General features: G+C 39.5%; 1 protein-coding gene across 2 annotated transcripts in view; it reads left to right on the forward strand.

The window, feature by feature from the left end:
* The window catches only part of PODNL1 (podocan like 1), a 30362-nt gene that overhangs the window by 643 nt on the left and 7025 nt on the right, over nucleotides 1-22694 (forward strand). The window contains exons 2-3 of one of the 2 annotated variants that reach the window (XM_074310827.1): nucleotides 274-458; nucleotides 22044-22295. In XM_074310827.1, coding sequence (XP_074166928.1) covers nucleotides 22047-22295 — 249 coding nt within the window. In that variant the 5' untranslated portion in view covers nucleotides 274-458; nucleotides 22044-22046. Of the gene's footprint in view, nucleotides 1-273; nucleotides 459-21291; nucleotides 21417-22043; nucleotides 22296-22694 lie in introns of those variants that run through there. The other variant, XM_074310816.1, reaches the window with a different exon arrangement.

The raw sequence follows: 22694 nt of genomic DNA on the forward strand, positions 1-22694 counted from the left end.
TACATAATATAACATACAGTAATCCCTAAGTAAATACGCACTGAATTGAGTGATCAATTACCGGAGAGGGATCTGCTACTATTTTCTTGATCTTAGGACCATAACCCTGTGGGTTGTCCCCAGAACTCCTTAACCGCTAGCATTTTGGGGCCCCCACTAGTGTACTTCCTCTTAACAACCAGTCAGGTGAGTAAATTCGGTTCTTTAGGGAAAGTATTTCTTCAAACGGCAAGAATGATAGTAATAAAATATTTCCCCCCAAAAATCATGAAGTGCACTTTCATACAAAGACACCAAGAACCTATTGGGAGGAGGAGGGACAAGAGAAAGAACCAGTCTGTAGTACGATAGAAATGAGGTTGACACACATGTAGAGAACTAGCCGTGGCAATTCACACCTCTGCAACTTCAGAGCCTCCACTGGATGATCTTCACAAAATTTTCTGAAGGATAATCAGGTTTGTGATACTTAAGGATATCAGTGTTCCAATGGTAGGCTGAAGCTCTCTCAGCCAATTAATCCACCTTTAGATTAGATTGAGTGAAAAGTAGGCCTTGAAAATTACGAAGGTCTGTCTCTTCAATTCTTCCAACCCCCATTAAGTCTCAGCCTGTTTTCTACAACTGTTTTTCACATATATACATAACTCTAGGAAAGCACTCACTCATATCCCAGAGAGAAAGGAATAAATAGTCTCATTGACAAAAATGCCGTGGACTAGTAAACAAGAAAAATCTCCACTACCACCTCATTCTGATTGTTCTCAAATCTTGGTCAACAATTTGCCTCCAGCAAATACTCTAGAATACAGAGTATAGGCATCCTATGCCATCTCCTCCCACAAATCTCTAACCTGAGCCTCTGATATCCCTACCAATTAGTCAGGAACAATATGGAAACTCATGCTTCTGGCTCTGACCCACAGATACCTAGTAGTCAAAGAGATTCCATAAGAAGATTGAAAAAGTGTCTCAAACAAAAGTGTTGCTTTTAAGAGTGTTGCTATGGGACTGAAGTAAACCAGTAAACTGAAGCACCAGGAGAATAATTTAAATAATAACAACATTGAAAGAAAAACAATTTTGAAAATCTTAAGAACTCTGACCAATGAAATGACTAATCAATGATTCTGAAGCATGTTTTCCACCTTCTTGCAGAGCGATGATGGGCTCAGGGCACAGATTGAAACTTAAGAGTTTTTAAACACAACTAATATAGGAATTTTTTTTTTTACTTGAATATGTGGGTTTGTTGCAGTGATTTTCTTTGTCTTTTTTTTTTTTTTCTCTCGGAGAAGGAGAAGGAGGAAAAGGTAAAAAATGAATTTTTGTTCATTTCTTAAAATTCATTTCTTAAAATTAATTAAAAAAAAAGAGTTTTGGAAAAAAAGAATCTAAGCTTGGCTATGGTTTGAGATAGTTAAGGCTCTGGTTGTTAAGTATTATAATGTAGAATTTTCATCAGGGCTTACTAGGCCAGGCTGATATGGGTTGTGCTCCTTTTAAGAAATTAATCTTTTCTGATTTATTCCTTTCTGATTTCCCAACCCCTCCTAGCTGATGAATTATCAATTCAAGTAGATATGGGTTGTGCTCCCTTTAAGAAACTAGTCCTTTCAGATTGATTTATTCCTTTTTTGATTCCCAGCCCCTCCTACCTGATGCATTAACAATTCAAGAAGCTAGGATCTTTGATTCATGAATCCTGGTCAAAAGCATCCCTTTGAATTCCAATAGGAGATCCTGGCTCTCCCAGCCCCCTGGGATCTGAGCCAACTTGGGACTCTATCCACAGGCCCCTTTAGCTAAATCTCTCATTATAAAAGAGCCAAGCTGGGGTCCTCTCTTTGCAGAGGTTCCTAATATGGCAGCCTTCCACTTGGCATGCCAAGGATCTCTGCCCACTGGAACACTAGTTCGGTACCATCTTCTCTTTACTTAACACCTTTTACTAAATAGACTTTAACTTTACTTCCAAACCCTACAATAAATCTCTTTTATCAATCTAGGTTTTCAGGTCTGTAAATTCCGTTACAGGAAACTCTTGTGCTGCTACTAGACCTCATTTAACTTCGTATCCTTGCGCTGAATCCAAAGGGGTTGCAGGGGAGCTCTATTTGACTCCCTGTATCCTCAACTTGCCACTAGACCTCAATTAAACCCTAATTTCATTTAGGTACCCCAATTCTAAACCTCGTCAAGGTTGGTAGCTTAGGTCTGAGATTGGAATTGTAGAAGTTTTGCTTATTTTAAGAGGGAAAGACAATCAGAACAAAAGAAGAATATTCATCAAGAATAAAGCATTGAGTTAATTATACATGGTTTCCCAGTGATGGTGATTGCTATTGGTTTGCCCATCTATTAGAAGAACTTTCAGGAAGGAGGCCATGACTCCTAGTGTCCTACATTTTCTACTCAGGAAGCTATGTTAACAGCCCAAACTTTATTTCTCTGTGCCAACCAAACTTCAAAGTTTAAATGCCTTTTACTAGCTTAACCTATCTGGAACAGAATCTTTAAAAAGTTAACCCAATCTACATGGTAAGTGACCCTGATAGAAACAATTTCTTCTACCTTAGATGCCTAATGAAAAAAGAGGGAAAACAATAGTTGTACCTCAGTTCTCTTTTATTGTCCTGATCCAGTTTCCCTAATTGTCCTATTCAGTTACTCTGCCTCAGGTTATAACCATTCCCTCTTAATTTTGATAGGATGGATAAAGGTCTTATTTCTTAGACTTTAGACTATAGTCATTCCCTCTTAATGTTTCATGGGATAAAGGTCTTTATCCATTGTAGACATCATTAGAATATCAGGAGCCTCTCCAGTACCTTCTTCCATTATGCCTCCCTCTATTATGTCATCCTATGTACCTGCCTCCATTATGTCATAATCATCCTAGGTTCCTCCCCCCAATACGTCATTGATCTTGTAACCCTATAAAAGAATCTTGTGTCGGACATTCATTGCTGGATTCTTTGAGACTATAGTCTTGTTTGGCCCTGGGACCAACCATGGATCCATTTGGTCCCAGTAAATCTCTCCATTTAATAAATTCTGTATTGAATACTCTCTAATCTCTATCTTGTTCAGTTTCTCTGGCATTACATAGGCACTTGCAATTTTCAGAGTATTCCAATATTCAGAGATATTGCACAAATATTTTCTCATTTGATCATTAGAACAATACTGTAGAATAGAAGGAATTATGAATTTTATTAGACCATTTTAGAGATAAAGAAACTGAAATTTTGAGAGACTGTTGCCCAGAATTGCAGTCAATAAATGCCAAGAAACAGGATTTCAACGTATTTCTAAGAGGGAAATGATGAATTCAGTTTATGATATTTTGAGTTTGAAGTGTTGAGCAGTATGTCTAAGTGAAAATGTCTACTAGGCTATACAAGTGGGGAATTTAGGAGCTAAAGAAATAGACTTAGATGCCATATGCATTGAAATGATCATTGAAGCTACAGGCAATGAAAAGAATATGCAGAAGAGAGACATTCTAGGAGAGAAGATGAGAGAAGTCCCAGGAAAGGTGAGGAATTCTAGAAGACTCTAGGGGACACAGGATAGGAGAATGAATCAGAGCTGGTGAAAGAGAAAAGCAATCTAAGAAGTAGGATATAAGACTAGAAGTCAGTATAACAAGTCAAGAGAGGAGAAAAGTATTCAGGGGAGAGATAGCCACCAAATGTCAAATAGTATAAATTTTAAAAAGTCAAAAAGAATGAAGACTGAGAAAAGTTATTGATAAGGAAATCACTGTTGATCTCTGAGAGTGAAACTTCAATTCAGTGATGGGATTAAGGATTGACTGAGTGGGAGAAAAATGAAGCAGTAAGTATAAATAATTTCTAGAAATCTTGTGATGAAAGGGAGGAGAGAGATGCTTCAGAAGATTGTAGAGTTGAGGAAAAGGCATTTTTAAAAACTTTATTTAGTGTTTGATTTTTCTCCAGTTACATGTAAAACCAATTTTTAACATGCATTTTTAAAACTTTGAGTTCAGATTATCTCCCTTTCTCCCCCCCCCCACCTTCTCTCATTGAGAAGACAAACAATTATAGGTTATGCATGTATAATCATGCAAAGCATTTCAATAATAATCATGTTGTGAAAGAAAACTTAGACCAATAAAAACCTCAAGAAACAATAAAGTAAGCATCAATCTGTATTCACACACCATCAGTTATTTCTCTGTGGGTGCATAGCATTTTTTATTATTGTTTTGGATCATTATGTTGCTGAAAATAGCTAAGTCAGTTATAGTTGCTCATCTTACAATATTGCTGTTACTTTATACATAGTCCATTTCACTTTGCATCAGCTCATGGAAATTTTTCCAGATTCTTTTGAGAGAATCTTGTTCATCATTTCTTACAGCACAACAGTATTCCATTATAATCATATAACACAGTTTATTTAGCCATTCCCCAAATGATGGGCATTCCCTCAATTTCCACTTCTTTGTCTCCAGAAAAAACTTGCTTTCAATATTTTTGTACATATAGCTCCCTTTCATTTTTGTGTTTTTTAAAATCTCTTTTGGGATACAGACCTAATAGTGGTATAGCTAGATAAAAGGATTTCATAGCCCTTTGGACATAGTTCCAACTTGCTCTACAGAGTGGTTGAATCAATCCACAACTCCACCAACAATGCATTAATGTCTAATATCTCCCACATCACCTCCAGCATTTGTCATTTCTCTTTCCTATCCTATTAGTCAATTTAATGCCTGTTACAAACTTAATTGGGAGTTGTCTATTGTAATATTCTTCTCTAAAATATATTGTTCTCTGCGAGCAGGTTTCTTGGGGGGCTTCTGGAGGCAGCCTTAGTTTCAGTTCAGTGTAATCACCCCAAATACAGCCAGGAGTTAAAATCCAAATCCTTTATTGTCTCCTTCCTGAGGCCCAGTTCTTTCTTAGAGGGCTCTCTCCTTGGTTCCTGCCACTAGTCCTTTGCCTCTGCCAGTTTCTGCCTTTAGCTCCCTCTGAATATCTCTGAATCTAAAGGTTTTTCTTCAGTCTCCAGCCAGCACAAAAGTGGAAGATGGAATGAGTCTGCCTCCTCCTCCGAGAGTGGGCTTGTCCTCCCTGGCCCTGCCAACTCCTCCTTATATGCCCCACACTGAGTATACACCAATCATTATATCATTAGGAAACCATTATTTGTTGTAGGATTAAATCATTGCTAACTAGATTTAACCACTATCTCTTCAATTCCACTTAGTACCTTGTTTCAAGTTCTGGTCCATAACATGTCCTTGTAGGATCAGATCATCATACTGAACCATGCTAAATTAGATAACTATTGTCTCTATCAATTCCAGTGACTTAGCACCTTGTAAGAATCCTTACAGTCTATCATGACTGCACAGGGTTTGGTCAAGAGAGGATCTCTCCTTAATCTGTGGAATTTAACTCAGATGGTCCTGATGTTCAATCCCAGAGCTTTATCCACTGTACCACCTAGCTCCCTCTAGGTTACCTCTAAATTAATCTTTGAAGAATTAAAAAGATTTCAGTAAGTTATGATGAGGAAGTAGAAGTTTAGTCATTTGGATAGATGTACTAATACACCAAGGTAGGAGGTGGTAGACAAGATCAGATAAGACTTTAGAGTTTGTGGATAATATAGTTGATAGCCTAGAGAAGAGGAAAATCCCCTTCTCCAAGATAGTTGGACTACATGGAGAGTTAAAGAAGCTCAGAGAGGTAGGCTAGATTACCAAAGTATAGGTAGAAATATAATAACTAACATTTATATGGCATCTCCTATATGACAGGCATTGCACCAGCATGTTTCATTTCATCCCTACAACAGTCTTAGAAGGTAGGTGCTATTACTATATTCATTTACAGTTGAAGAAATTGAGGCAAATTGAGATTAAGTGACTTGCCCAAAGTCATACCACTAGTAAGTATCTGAGGCTGGATTTGCACTCAGATCTTTCTGACTCTAAGCCCAACCCTTTTATCTATCACACCATAAGGTGCCCTGATCACTTATCATCATTGGATAACATAAAAGGTAGCCCTGTTTCTGTGACATATAGATTATTTCCAGCTCTAGTTATGAAAGTGAATAAATTCTATTTTAAGAAACTCCATATCACCTTCAAGTTACTTTTTTTCCACTTGAGTTTTACTCCAAAAGAAAATGTAGGTGAGTTGTCCCACATAGCAGATGTTGAACAATATTGAACACTGAGGACCAGGAAGAAGAAGATGTTTTGGATTTATTTGCTTTTTTTTAAGGAGATACATTTATATAAATGCACCTGAGATTTCCTAAGATCTAGAACTGGAAGGGACCTGTGAAATCATTTAGTTCACAATTGAGAAAAATGAGGGCCAGTGAAAGAAAGTAAGTGACTATCCCAGTAGTGACAGGAGCACAGTCTACAGGTGGTCATGGCACGACTCTCTCAATCCATTCAATTAGTGAATCAACTTTTATGAAACATCTATGATGTGCCAGGTACTATACTAAGTCATTCACAATAACTTTGACTTATACAAAATTTGATAGAGAAATATGATTAGTTCGATGCTCACAATCTCGCTCTCACCTACCTTAAATCTTAATGCTCCCTTAAATACTCTAACTTCCCAGTTTACCCTGCTCTGATCACCTACTAGGATAGTCACATCTCTAATCTTCCCATCACCCATAAAATGTTTCACTTCAATAATCAAGAATTCTGAAAATTCTTTCTCTGAACATAATCACTCCATCTCTCCCTAAGTGTTACCCCTCCTAAACCAAACCCTTACTCTCACCATGACTTCTAATTCCTTTCCCACCCCATACTAATCCAAATCATCACTCCTGTTCTTGTTCATATTCTCCTAGCTTCCCTATCTTGACTTCTTGCTGAATCATTTCAATTATATACTGGCCCTTTACACCCTTTACACCTTTGTTCTATATCTACCATTGCTCCTATCATTAGTCTCTATTGATTCCTCCTTATTCTTTATTAAGCAGAACTAGAAGACTCACACAATAGAAGACTCACACAACTGTGCTGACTGGGTTCACTTTAATTTTATGGATTTAAAAAAATTATCTTTCTTTTACATTGCTTATCTTTCCCTTTGTATCCTTCTCCCTGAGAACCAAACTTTACAAACGCCTTTTTTATTAAAGAGAAGAAAAGAGAAAAAAAAATTCATCAAAACCAATTAACAATAAAAATATCCATTCAATATTCTCTACCTTTGATGATCTCATTTCCCTAATGAGTCCAATTATCATCTCTATGTAGATAATTCTCAGATCTATATAGTCAGTCCTAACCTCTCTTCTGATCTTGTATAATCTGATCTATAGTTTTGTATTACTAACTATATGGTCCTGGAGAAGTCATTATCTTTTTACCAAAACCACATCTTTTCCCAAACTCTCTTATTTCTATCAAGGACATCATCATTCTCCCAGCCACCTAGATTCAAATCCTCAGTTGTTCACAGTCACCTTATATCCGTGGCCAAAGTCTGTCATTCCTATCTTTACAACAACTTTCATAAATACATATATCTATATACATACATACACACACACACACTTCTCATCACTCCATATGTGCATGTATATCTAAGTGTGCAGGCATCCTACACATGTGTATATATATATGCACATATATACATATATGTATGACACGTGTGTATGCATTTATTCTTTACTCCACTCCACTCCATCTCTACTCAACTGTCCAAGAAATCTGAACATAGTCTGACCACGTCACCCTCAAATTCAATAAAATCAGTGATTCTCAATCACATCTAATAAGTATAGAATACACTATTTGGCTTTTAAACCCTTTTTTTGATCTGCCACTTTCCTACTTTTACAACTGTTTATTCTTTATTCTTCTTCCTATACTTTTGTAATTTGGTGATCCATGATTTTTACTGGATATCCCTCCACCCTGGAATTTTCTCCCTCCTCATTTGTACTTCTTGGCTTTCTTCAAGATTCACCTTAAATATCACCTTCTTCAAAGATCTGTTTCTGTTCCCCTTTCCTTTGAGATTATCTCCCATCTACATTGTATATACCTTGTATTTCTAAGGTGTGGACTCCTTGAGGACAGAGACTATATTTGCCTTTCTTTGTATGACCTCATTGCCTGTGAAAACACAATAGTATATCAGTGCCATGCCAGGAAACTGATCACTTCCATTTGAACTGTCTTTGGAAGATTCTGATGATCACCTGGCAGGGTAAAATACCAGACACTGAGGTCCTTTCTCGAACTAAAGTGCCAGCCATTTAAACTACTGCCGAGAGCACAACTCTGCTGGGCTGGCCACATTGTTCAAATGCCAAACTTACTCTTGCCAAAAAAACTATTTTATAGAGAACTCACACTGAAAAAGCACTCACGTGGTGTTCAGAAAAAGCAATACAAGGACACTTTTAAAGTCTATCTTAACAACTTTAGAATTGATTGCTTGACATGGGAGACACTGGTATCAAAGAAGATGATGTGCTCTGTGAATAAAATTGAATTAAAGCAGCTCAAATGTAAAAAAAAAAATTTTAAAAAAGAATTATTATTAAAATGAAAAAAAGAAATGTGAGATGCACAAAGTTAGAGAATCCACCCCAAATATTCATAGGGACTTATTTGTACTTAACCTGTGGCAGAACATTTCAAGTTCATATTGGTCTGATCAGCCACAGCTGGATATACTGTAACTTGACTTTAACATAGTAATGTCATTTTAGTCCTCTTCAAGAACAAAGGACAACAATCAACCAGTCTTTAGCACAGTGTTTGGTACATAGTAAGTGCCTAATAAATGTATGTTGACTGATTGGCCATAATAAGAATGGGGGGGGGGGGCATGATATTATATGTCTTTCTTGGACCCATAGCTTGCTCTTTATAATTTTAAACATTTGTTTTATTTGATTTTGCTATTGTTATTGTTTCTATTTACATTGTTATAGTTATTATTTTCCTGTCTATAATTCCTTAACTCTACATCAGTTCATACAATTCTATGATTCTCTGCATTCATAAATGTTTGTAAGTTCTTACAGCAGAATGATTATATTACTATGATACATTCTATTATACACATGTTTAATCATTATGTAATTGGTAAGCATCTACTTTGTTTCAGTTTTTTGCTACCACAAAAAGTGCTGCTATAAATATTTTGATGTCTATGGAGTCTTCCTTTTTTTGTCAATTGTTTCCTTGGAGTCTAAGGAAGGCCTAGCAGTGGAACCTCTTGGGTATGGACATTTTAGTCACTTTATTTGCATAATTACAAATTGCTTTTCAGAATTTATGTATCAGTTCACAACTTCACCCACAATGCATTAGTACACCTGACTTTCCACAACCATTACCATCTTTTGAAGCTTTTGCCGATTTGCTTGGTGTGAGGTAAAACCTTAGAGTTGTTTTGAGTTTAATTACTTACATTAGTGATTTGAAGCATTTTTAATATGGTTAACAGCTTGAAATTTTTTGGTTTTATCTAATCTCAACTCAGTCTTCCTTTTCACAAAGCAATTCTTTTATTCCTCCCTAGTTGATTCTCTAGCCTATTCATCACAATACTTATTTAAAATTTTCTCTTTTCTCCTCAAGCCTCCCATGGCACTTTTTCCTGTCCTCTTAGTCAAAGATCTCTTCTCACGTCAAGGCCATCCTCAGTGTGTTTCCTCTTCTCTGATCCTTCTTATCTCAAAACCCCTAAGCAACATCCTCCACTATTTCCTTCTTTATTCCAGTATCTGATGAAGTAGTCCTTTTTCCATGCTATAACAAGTTTCATTACATGTACCCTTGATTCCATGCTCTTCTTTTTAAAATAAGTTTTTATTGATGTTTTCTCTTTTTTTTCTATCAGTCAACACACTATCCCATGTACCCTTCCTTCTCTCCCTCAAGTACTCAAACTATGATCTCATGCTTTTCTTTTGTCTCTATCAGATTGCCTCCACAATCACACAACTCCCCTCAGCCCTAATCTTCAGTCTTTCCATATTTGGCTTCTTTCCTATTGCTTAAAAACACGTTCAAATCTGCCTCATCCTGGGGGAAAAACTCATTTGGTCATACTGTCCTCATTGATTGTTGCCTTATATCTCTATTCTCTCAGCTAAATTCTGAACCAAAAATAGATCCATTTACACATAGTACCCCCCATGGCTTGTATTTTTCTCCAAGTCTCTTCTTTAAATTTCTTTAAAACTATTTGCAATCTGACTCACAATCTCACTCAGTTCAATCTCAATTGAACTGTTTCCTTCAGTGTTACCAATGATTTCTTTGTTGACAATTCTATTAGATCCTTCTTAGTCGTCTTCCTTCTTGACTTCTCTGCATTATTTAACACTATCAGCCCTCCTTTTCTCTTGGATATTGTCTCCTCTTCCTCCTAAATCTGCTTCTTTGCTTCTAGAGTTCTATTTCCTCCACTCCTCGGTGCTTTCTCAAGTCAATACCCCAACTCTGACTTAACTTGTTTCCCTCTAGCTTCAGCTCAGTAAAAAGTCATTTCAATACAATTGTTACTATCCTCTTGTCCTATCACTATTCCATTTGCCACATCTCAGTCTTGAATTATTTCCATCATCCTCTTTCTCCATTCTTACAAGTTGCTGAATGCAACTATAGGAAGTCTCACAGTTGTACTGATTAGGTATATTACAAGTTCATATTATTCATCATTAACTGTTGCAAGGCAGTCTTTTTATTCCTCCCTTATTGATTCCCTACCTTACTCTTTATAAAAGTTATCTCAGATCTCTTCTCTTGTCAAGCTCCTTCATATTTCCTCCTCTCACTCTCTCTCAGCTGAAGACCTTGAGCCTTACTTTACTCAAAAAGTTGAGGACTTTCTACACGAGTTCCCTCTTCTCCTTTTCCCTTCATCACCAAGCCCCTAGACAAAATCCCCTACTGTCTCCTCCTTTTCCAGAGTCTTTGACAAAGAGGTAACCTCTTCCCTTGCCAAGGCCAACCCCTGGACATGTGCATCTGATCCTATTCCCTCCTTTCTTCTCTAGTGTGTTACACGCTCAATCATCCTGTCTGACCACTTTTTCTTACTCTCTTTTGCTGACTCATTATTAACTCCATTTTCTTAGATGCAATTTTCCCCAAAGTTCTTTCACAGAACTATGAATAAATGATAAATAATAGTATAGAACTTTCATAAGTTCTTACATAATTCTTATATCCTCTTAATTTCTCCTATCCCCTTTCTTGGTACCCTCATCAGCTCCCATGGATTAAACTGTCATTTCTATGCAGATGACAGCCCCCAGTCTCTCCTCCAACTGCTAATCCCAGGTCTCCAATGGCTAGTTAGACGTTTCAAAATGGATAACACAGAGACATCTCAAATGCAACATGTCTAAAACTGAACCATTATTTCCTCCTAAATCCTTCCCTCTTTCAAACTTTCTTATTTTGAGTGAAGATATCACCATCCTTCCAATATCTTAGATCATCATCCTTTCCCTCATCCAATCATCTGTGAAATATTGTCAGTTCTATCTTTACTTTATCTCTTGAAACTGATTTTTCTTTACTGGATTGATTACTTCTTGAGTTCAGGCCTTCATAACCTGAATTATTACAACATCCTCCTCATTGGTCTCCTTGTCTTCACTCACCATTCCAGTCCATCACTGCTGCCAAAGTAATTTTTCTTAAGCAAAGATATGACCATTCATCTCCCTTATTCAACCAACTCTAGTAGCTTCCTATTGCCTCTTGGATAAAATCTTATCTCTTTTGTTTAATTTTAAAATTCCTATACAACTTTGTCCCAATATATTTTTCTAACCTTATTGGAAATTATTACTCCTCATCCCATATTCTGTGAGCCAGCCAACTGGCTTCCCTATTACTTTTCATCCCATACTCTGTGAGTTAGCCAACTAGCTTCCTAGTATAAGACTTGTCATACATTTCCTTCCTTATGCCTCTACATTAACCATTCCCTAAGCCTGGAGGGTATTCCTTCTCTATTTCTGTCTTTTGAAGTCTCCTTTTTCCTTCAAGATTTAGCTCAGGCATCATCTTCTGCATTTGAGCCTTTCCTGACCACTTCCACCTACTAGTGGTCCTCTTCCTAACTACCTTGAATTTTACTATTGTATGTATTTGTAGTTATTCACTTTATATTTATGCTTTATATTTTAATATGTACTTGTCATTTGTGTAAAATCAGTGAAAGTAGGAATTATCTTGTTCTCTATACTTTTATCCTATGCCTGACACATAGTAGATGTTTAATATTTGTTGAATGTTTTCTCCCAGTTCTTCTTTTGCCTGTCTGCCCCACTCTTCCTCAGTGATTTTATTTGACTATTATCTATTTCTTGCCCGCTAACTGTAAATATCTCAAGGCTGATTTTTTCTCTTTCTACATACTCTTACTTAGTGACTTCATCTGACCCTTGGGTTCAATGATCCTCTCACTGTAGATGGCTCCCAGGTCTACATATCCATCCCTAGACTCTCTCCTGAGCTCCAAATCCCATCCTGCACATTAAATATCTCAAATTCCTGTAGACTTCTGAAACTCAATACATCCAAAAGATAATTCATTATCTTCCCTTCAAACTCTACCCTGCTTTTGAACTTCCATTTTTCTGTGGAAGACACCAACATCCTCCCAGTCACCCAGGTTTTAAACTTCGGTGTCATACTCTATTTCCCACTCTCACTTGCTACAAATATCTAAAATGTTTGCCAAATCATATTTCTAACTCATGTCTGTTATGTCTTATTCACATCCTAGTTCGAATGCCAATTATGGAGCTTGGTCTCCATTCTTCGAATCTCTCTCCTTTTCAATCCATCCTCCATACTATTGCCAAAATGATTTTCTTAAGGTATATGTCTTATCATGTCATCCCCTGCCTCAATAAATTTCAGTGTGGACCCACACTTAACACCACATTAGTAGAGAAGATCAAAATGGGTCCATGATTTAGGCATAAAGAATGAGATCATAAATAAATTAGAGGAACATAGGATAGTTTACCTCTCAGACTTGTGGAAGAGGAAAGAATTTGTGACCAAAGGAGAACTAGAGATCATTATTGATCACAAAATAGAAAATTTTGATTACATCAAACTAAAATTTTTCTGTACAAACAAAACTAATGCAAACAAGATTAGAAGGGAAGTAACAAATTGGGAAAACATTTTTACAGTTAAAAGTTCTGATAAAGGCCTCATCTCCAAAATATATAGAGAATTGACTTTAATGTATAAGAAATCAAGCCATTCTCCAATTGATAAATGGTCAAAGGATATGAACAGACAATTTTCAGATGATGAAATTGAAACTATTTCCACTCATATGAAAGAGTGTTCCAAATCACTATTGATCAGAGAAATGCAAATTAAGACAACTCTGAGATACCACTACACACCTGTCAGATTGGCTAAGATGACAGGAACAAATAATGATGAATGTTGGAGGGGCTGTGGGAAAACTGGGACACTGATGCATTGTTGGTGGAGTTGTGAAAGAATCCAGCCATTCTGGAGAGCAATCTGGAATTATGCCCCAAAAGTTATCAAACTGTACATATCCGTTGACCCAGCAGTGCTACTCCTGGGCTTATATCCCAAGGAAATACTAAAGAAGGGAAAGGGACCTGTATGTGCCAAAATGTTTGTGGCAGCTCTTTTTGTAGTGGCTAGAAGCTGGAAGATGAATGGATGTCCATCAATTGGAGAATGGTTGGGTAAATTATGGTATATGAATGTTATGGAATATTATTGTTCTGTAAGAAATGACCAAACAGGAGGAATACAGAGAGGCTTGGAGAGACTTACATCAACTGATGCTGAGTGAAACGAGCAGAACCAGAAGATCATTATACACTTCAACAATGATACTGTACAAGGATGCATGCTGATGGAAGTGGATATCTTCAACATAGAGAAGATCTAATCCAATTCCAATTGATCAATGATGGACAGAATCATCTACATCCAGAGAAGGAACACTGGGAAATGAGTGTAAACTGTTAGCATCTTTTGTTTTTCTCCCCAAGTTATTTATACCTTCCTAATCCAATTCTTCCTTTGCAACAACAACAAAATTCGGTTCTGCACATATATATTGTACCTAGGATATACAATAACATATTTAATATGTATGGGAATGCCTGCCATCTAGAGAGACAGGGAAGGAGGGGAAAAATTCGGGAAAGAAAGGAGTACAAGGGATAATGTAAAAAAATTACCTATGCATATGTACTGTCAAAAAAAGGTTATAATTATAAAATTAATTTTAAAAATTTTAAAAATAAATTTCAGTGACTACCTGTTTTTCCCAGACTCAAATGTCAGTTCTCTTCTGGGAATTTAAAGCTCTTCCCACAGCTAAGTAAGGAAATTCTCCTTTTATTACATATAGGAGTGGCTTACAGTATAAGGCTCAAAAATCTTTTGCTCCAGTTAGATAACTTAATAAAAGTTTATATTAGTGCTTATAGTAAAATTTTAGTCTACAGTCTATTTCATTAAAGAGCCTGAACAGTTTCACATATTTATTTATTTTTATTAATTTTATAATTATAATTTTTGACAGTACATATTCATGAGTAATTTTTTTTACAACATTATCCCTTGTATTCATTTTTCCAAATTTTCCCCTCCCTTCCTCTACTCCCTCCCCTAGATGACAGGTAATCCCATATATATTAAATGTGTTACAGTATAACCTAAATACAATATATGTGTGTAAAACCAAATTTCTTGTTGCATGGTAAGAATTGGATTCCGAAGGTATAAGTAACATGGGTAGAAAGACAATAGTGCAAACAGTTTACATTCAATTCCCAGTGTTCCTTCTCTGGGTGTAGCTGTTTCTGTCCATCATTGATCAACTGGAAGTTTCACATATTTATATAGTAAAAGAGCACTTTGCTGACTTTACTACCTTTCCAATCTTCCAATCATTTTCACTCCCTTCCATACAGTTTATGGTTCAATCATACTGGCCTACTTATTGGTCCTCCTGTGAAACACCTCCCTCTCCTCATTGTGCTTTAACCCGGGTTGTCTCTTCCACTCCCCACCCCCTAACGGCTAATCTGTCTTCCACTCTCTACTTCTTCTCCACCTCTTGGAATCTCTAATTTCCTTTGTGATTCAGCTCAGGCACCACCAACTAAATGAAGCCTTTCCTGACTCCAGTTTCTACCGCCCTCCAGCCTCAAACTACCTTGCATTCTTTTTGTATATATTCTATTTATACTTATGTAACCAGGGACCAGCCAATGAGAGCCCAGTCATATGAGCATATAAACAGCAGGCTTTACCAGATGAAATACTTAGTGTGGACTATGGAGAATACACCAGAATTATGTGACTTTTTCTTGTATACTTTCTGATGAAAGGAAAGGGACTGCCTAGTGAGCTGGAAGAGAACTTGCAAAATTAAAGGGAAGGAGGAGGAAGGGAAGGAGGGAGAGAAAGATGGGGAAGAGAGAGGTGGAATGAGGGAGAGAGAGAGAAAGGGATGGACAGAGGCAGAGAGACAGAGTAGAGGGGGGAAGGGAGGGTGAGAGAGAGGAGGGAGAGACATGGAAGGAGGGAAGGAGAGAGAGGAGATTAGGAAAGATGGGGAGAGAGAGAGAGAGAGAGAGGAGAGAGACAGAGACAGAGAGAGAGATACAGACTGTAACGAGCTGTCGTCTCTAGAAGCTGCCGGATCGCTCTCTGGGAAGAGATCTGCTGTGTCTACTCAAATCTTTAAGACAGATTCTTCTTCCTGTAGTGAACCGTTGTCTCCAGGCAGTTGCTGTTAACTCTTGTCCTTAGAAGTGACTTCCCTTCCTGCAGAGAGCCCCGTCAGGCCAGATGTAATGCAAAGTCTTCTTCTTGAATCCTGGCTCTGAATCTCCTCCAGCTCTTATCCTTCTCCAGGCCGATCTGCTCTCTGCGCCCAGTGCTGTCTCTTTTTATCCTCCCAGATAATGGGCATGGGATAATGCAAGGGCTTCTGGGAAAAACCACCCCAGCCAATGAGCTTGCCCCCTCTATCAAGTCAACCTGAGTTCTCACCTTGTAATTGTCCAGAAAACCTGAATTCTCACCTTGTCACCATCCAGACAACCTGAGTTCTCACTTAGTAATCCTAACATCTCCCCCTTTCTTTTGATTTAGAACATAGGACAGTCATGACCTTGAAACATAAATCCATCAATATGGGAAGTATTACAGATAATTACATAAATGACCTTGAAACATAAATCCATCAATATGGGAAGTATTACAGATAATTACATGAATTACATAAGCACATAGTAACATAGTAACATAACACATGCTAGAAGTATATAACATAATCATAAATTGAAAATTTATAAATGTCCATAAGTCCATTGTCCATTAGTCTCATCTTGTGTGAGGAAGTCCAATGATTCCTGCTGGTTTTTAAAGTTCTTTAACAGTCTTCTTATTATCCATGCTCTTTCAGTGTCAGATGTTTCTTAGATCTTCTCCTTTATTTTGAGATCTTTCTCTTTTTCTGTCTCTCTCTGATGGACAAGGCGAATATGACTCGTTGGCACCCATCTGATTCCTTCTCCTGCTGAAGAAATACAAGCAAACCCTCTCTCCCAGGCAGTTAACCTATCTAATTTCCTTCTATTTACCACTTTCTAAATCTCTTCTCATCATCTGACAATTACATTGGAGTTGTTTGCACTGGACACAGCCCTATTGGTTTAAAAGGCCTGTATTCTCCCCAAGTGTAATCCATTTTTGCAATCTGATTGCCTTTTGGCTCACTTATCAGGTAATCCCTTTCTGCCATGTGATTGCTTTTCTGCTGGTTGATCACATCAGAGTCCTGACCTTCTAAAGGCTCTTTGGGTATAACATCAGCTGCCATCATGCCCCAAGTCTTTTTTGCCTGGGGCCCTGGACCTGGACCCCTCATCCCATTTCCCTGAATTATTCTACACTCTGATGCCCAATGGAGTCCTCTGTTGCATTTTGGACATGGGGTTTTAGGTCTTCTTTCACCCTGTCTTCTCACTGTATCTCCATACCTACACTGAGCTCTTAGATGTCCAATTTTTCCACATTGAAAACATCGCCGAGTTTCTCTAGAAGTCCCTTGCCAGGAGGGACCCTGTCTTTCCACATTCATCATTGTCCGGGTGTAAAAAGCATTTGTTCCCACTGTAGCACAGTGTCTTATGATCTCCTCTAAAGGAGCATCTTTGTCTAATCCCCATATAATTCTTTTGCAAATCTCATTGGTATTTTCCTTAGCCAGATGTCTGGTCATTATTTCTGTAGCTGAATTTTCTCCAATAGTTCTTTTGACAGCAGTTTGCAGACGTCCCACAAAATCTGCAAAAGGTTCATTGGGACCTTGCTGTATTTTAGTGAAAGCCTCTCCACGATCTTTCTGTCCAGGAAGGACACCCCAAGCTTTTATTGCAGCCTTAGCAATTTGTTCATATATTGTCATGGTATAATCAGTCTGTTCTGAATTCTCTCCATACCGACCTTCACCAGCCAAGTGCTCAAAAGTGAATTGTGTGTTAACTCCTATTTCCAAATTGCATCTGACTTGAATTTTACATAATTCATGAAATTCCGAAAGCCATAATAAATTTTCTCCAGGTTCCAGGCATATCCTTGCTATGGATTTCCAATCATTCGGGGTTAGGACTTCATAAGACAAACCATCTAGTAACATTTTGACATAAGCTGATGTAGCCCCATAAAGGGTACAACCTTTTTTCAAATCCTTAATTTTATTCAAATCTAAAGGTGCATATCTTCTCCTTTTTTTACCTACAGAGTCAGTATTTTCAATCACAGGATATGCATGTATAAAATCACTTATATCCTGTCCTTCTCTCTTAGCTTTAACCAATGCTTTTTCTAATCTTGTCATAGGCTTAGGCTTCTTCACAGGCAATTCTGTTTGTGTTTCTGCCTCTTCCCCTCTTTCTTCCTCCATCTCTGAAGGTGGGGTTGATGTGGGCCTGTCAATAATCTGTTCTCTAGGCAGGGTTGAAGCTTCTTCAAGAGAATCATACCATAATTCCTCATTTAAATCCTCTTGCTCTAGGGAAAGATCTTGATCTTTCCTTTTTTCCTCACACTTCCTCCTCTGTTCATTTTTAGAACTTTTCCTTTTCCTACAACTTGCTTGATAGTTTAAGGCTAATTGAACTATGTTGTAGATATAAAATACTTCTGCAGAAATTGAACGAGGCCCATTTTTTGCTTGAAATTCTTTCATTTCATATCCCACTAGCTTCCATTTATCTACATCTATCTTTTCTTCCTCTAAGAACCAAGGGGATGTGCGTCTTAATGCAGCCAAGAGTTTAGCAATCTGTACCCAGGTTACAAGTAAACTCTGCTCCTCAATTATGTTGATTATACTCTCTATAGTACCACTCCTGAATGGGGGTGGAGCTGAGGTTGCTTCTGGGGCTGGGGATGAGTCGGCTGAAGTCCAGGGATTGAATATAGCTAACATCTGCCCCATTTCAGCTATAAGAGATTCCTGGTTTAGCCCTTAACAAGTTAAGTTCCTTATTTATCTATTAGCACGCTCACTTAATCTTTAACAAAGTTTCCTCGTTACTCATGGTTCTGGGTCAGAGAGACTGAGATCTAGATCGGAAGCTTTTCCACTGGAATCAGGACTGTGTCTGTCCCTGTTCGGGCGCCAAAATGCGAAGGTCTGGTCTAGCTCCTCTTGTCAGGATAAGCAAAAGTCCTTGCCCCACGTTGGGCGCCAAATTGTAGCGAGCTGTCGTCTCCAGAAGCTGCCAGATCGCTCTCTGGGAAGAGATCTGCTGTGTCTACTCAAATCTTTCAGACAGATTCTTCTTCCTGTAGTGAACCGTTGTCTCCAGGCAGTTGCTGTTAACTCTTGTCCTTAGAAGTGACTTCCCTTCCTGCAGAGAGCCCCGTCAGGCCTGATGTAATGCAGAGAGTCTTCTTCTTGAATCCTGGCTCTGAATCTCCTCCAGCTCTTATCCTTCTCCAGGCCGATCTGCTCTCTGCGCCCAGTGCTGTCTCTTTTTATCCTCCCAGAGAATGGGCGTGGGATAATGCAAGGGCTTCTGGGAAGAACCACCCCAGCCAATGAGCTTGCCCCCTCTATCAAGTCAACCTGAGTTCTCACCTTGTAATTGTCCAGAAAACCTGAATTCTCACCTTGTCACCATCCAGACAACCTGAGTTCTCACTTAGTAATCCTAACAACAGACAGAGATAGAAAAAGAGAAAGAGACAGAGAGAGGAGAGACAGAGAAACACAAAGAGAGAGGTAGAGAGAGAGAGAGAGAGAGAGAGAGAGAGAGAGAGAGAGAGAGAGAGAGAGAGAGAGAGAGAGAGAGAGAGAGAGAGAGAGAGAGACAGGAGAGAGAGAGAGAGAGAGAGAGATTGGCATCAAACACATCTCCGGCTCTGGCCTAACTTTAGGAGACTAACATATTCTGAAAGAACTTCTATTTAAGACTGACAAACCCTTTTTAGTTTTTTTTTTGTTTTGTTTTGTTTTTTTGTTTTTTTTACAAAGCATTTTCCCTCTGTGCAGGGAATGCAATTATCTCCATTTTACAGATAAGAAAAATAAGACTCAAAGACGATAGTGCAAAGTCCTGTGGATAGTGCCCTGGATTTCTTCCAGACGGTGCATTCTTGTTAGAGCAGGAGAAAATCTAAGATTCAGGACATAAATATCACTTGGCTGAGAAATATCCCAAGTTGGTCCCAAGTAGACAAGGATCCCAGACCTAAGAATCATCCACCAGACCTTCACAGGCTGTGTCCAGGGGGCAGGATAGTAGTACCCAAGTGCCCAATCCCCAAAGAGGAAGAAGATTTCTGCTGAGCTTGAGGGAATAAGGGAGGGGGGAGCAAAAAGAAGTTTAGAACCCAAACGCCTTCCTCACTTCCCCAACTATTTCCTCTACACCTTGTAAGTTTTCCTCCCTCACCCATTTTTCCTGCCTCTGCTCACATCGTCCCTGCATTTGGAATAAAGTCAACTACCCCATGGACCTTCCCTGCAAAGCCTGCCTTGGAGGCCACCTCATTCAAGTAGTTGTCTATTTCTCTTCAGGTGAAAATGATTTCTCCCACCTTGGATTTCTCTTTGCACTTGGCTTGACTCTCCTCTAACTCTATCCAGGCAGCCTGTCCACACTTCTCAACTTACCTCCCACCAGCACTCTCAATTCAAGCTCTGAGTAATGCCTTATCTTGCTCAGAATCAAGGCCACCCTGCACTTCCTAGTCATTTCCAAATCATAGCTCTGTGGCTTACTCTCCCTTCCCTTTTTAGCTCTTCTTTATGGGTCATCTTCCCTCTTTAGAATATAAGTTCTCTAAGGGCAGGTGATGTTTTGCTTGTTTGTATTTATACATGCAGTGCTTAGCACAATAACCCAGCTCTGAAGAAGCCCTTTACTCTCTAGTTGTTTTCTCCTGCATTGAACTTAATTCTGTATTCTTCTTTTTAGATTTTTGACTTCTTTAAAGTAGAACCTAGGTCATTTTTTATCCTTGCATCCCCAGGGCTCAATACACCCATTTCAGACTCAGAATTAGACAGGACCTTTAGCTCAAGTATACCTGCTCATGAATCTTCTTTACAGTCTGCCCAATAAATGATCATCTAGTCTCTACTAGACTTTCAATGACAGGGGGCTCATTACCTCACAAGATTATCCTTTTTTCTTTTGGACTGCTCTGGATGACTGGGATGTTCTGGGGATATCTAGTTTAATTAATAGAAAGTTAAGAAATTAATTTTTCTTCCTACTCAGTTTAAATCAGCCTCTCTTCAGTGTCTCTACCTATAGTTCCCAGTTCTGCCTTCTGTCCCCAGAACAACCCTTAAAATACTTGAAGATAGCTACTACATCCCTACTAAATCTCGTCTCTCAGGAACAGCCACAGAGCTGAGGGGGTTTATGAAACCCCCTAAAATAGATAAAACCAAATAGCTCTTCCTCCCCTGCCACCTCTCCTCAAGCCTTTACCCGATGGGCTGCTGTGGTTGAAATACCAGACTGGTGAGGCTGGGCCTTTTCCCGAGCATTCCTCCCAGCCCCAATTACGCAAGCTAAGTCCAGAGGGGGAAATCCATCCCTCTAACTCCCCCTCCCCCACTGGGGGGGGGGGGACACAGGCAGCCCAGCCCCCAGTCTCTTCCCCTAGACCGTCTCTAGGGGTTGGAGGCAGGGGGATGGCTGTGGGAGGTGGGGGATATTGATGGTGTTTGTACAGGCAGAGGGAAGGGGAACAGGAGGGGGAGCAGGAGGAGGAAGCCCGAGTGTGCTGACGGCTGGATTCAATTAGGAAGCCAAGTTACGCAGAAGCTAAGCAGAGACAGAGCTGGAGTCTGGCTATGGTGAGGAGGGAGTAGGGGGGAGGGCAGGAGCAGTGGTGCTCCCTGGGGTGGGACCACCCGCTGGTCTGACAGGGGGGCCAGTTCAGTGAGGAGGAAGGGGTGGCAGCAATCAAGCCTTCTGACAGTTGAGACTCAGAGGGGGAGCCCCTAGGGAATAGACTGGCCGGGGGTTAAGAATAGAACCTGTAGGGTTTTTTTTTTTTTTTTCTTTTTCTGGAAAAAGTGACAGATGCCTCAGTTTCCCCAACTCTTAAAATGAGGTGGTTGGAGTAGGTTACTTCCTTCCAACGGCCAGTTCTAGGTCCTATGGGCTCTTCTGTTCTTATTAGCTAAGAGCTTTTAGGATAACCCCCTTCCTTTCTCTTGTAAATGAGGGGGTGGGTAGGACGACACCTGAGCTGGGCTCTCAGCCCTCTGATCCTATGATCTGGGAGAATTCTGTGGGAGAGGCTTTTGTCCCTTCACTCCCAGCCTTCACTTTCCCGGGCTGTCCCCAGATGAGCTCTGCCAGGGGCTCGGCTGAGATGTTGCTGTCCCCATGGCGATGATCCTGCTCCTGAGTCAGGTATTGTGGGCCCCTACCCACCAGGCTTAGACATCTCCTCCCAACTCCATGTCCCCTGCCAGCCAATGAGCCTCCTTTTACTGCTCTTGCTGCTGGGAAGCCTACCTAGTCACAGCCAGGATGCTGCTCCAGTCCTCCCCATCTTGACAGAGGACCAGAATTTTCCCCATCTGGGGGAGAGCCTGCAGCCACCGCCTCGAGCCTGCCCACCTCGATGCTCCTGCCCCCGGGATGATACCGTGTCCTGCGATGGCCTGGACCTTCAGCTTTTCCCCAGTAACATCACCAAGGGTGCCCAGCACCTCTCCCTCCAGGTACATGTCTCAGCTGCCTTTTGTTTCTGGGTCTTTGGGCCATTGCTCAGGGCAGTGGGTCCTGTGTCCCCCAAACTAGGGGATCCCTGAAGACAAGGTTTTTCTGTCTCTCCAACTAGATGCTCCCTGAGGGCAGCACATATTTCCCCCCTCTCTGTCTCCTCTGTGTGTGTGTGTGTGTTGTCTGTCTATCTGTCTCTCTGTGTATGTCTCTCTCTGTCTCTTTCTGTCTCTGTCTACTGTATGTGTGTCTCTGTCTCTCTCTGTCTCTGTCTCTGTCTGTCTCTCTCTTTCTCTCTGTCTCTGTCTCCTCTTCCTCTCTCTCTCTGTCTCTGTCTCCTCTCTCTCTCTTTCTGTCTCTCTGTTTCTCTCTGTCTCTGTCTTCACTGTCTCTGTCTA

Source organism: Sminthopsis crassicaudata, chromosome 1 (genome assembly GCF_048593235.1).
Source record: "Sminthopsis crassicaudata isolate SCR6 chromosome 1, ASM4859323v1, whole genome shotgun sequence".
NCBI classification, from domain to species: Eukaryota; Metazoa; Chordata; class Mammalia; order Dasyuromorphia; family Dasyuridae; genus Sminthopsis; species Sminthopsis crassicaudata.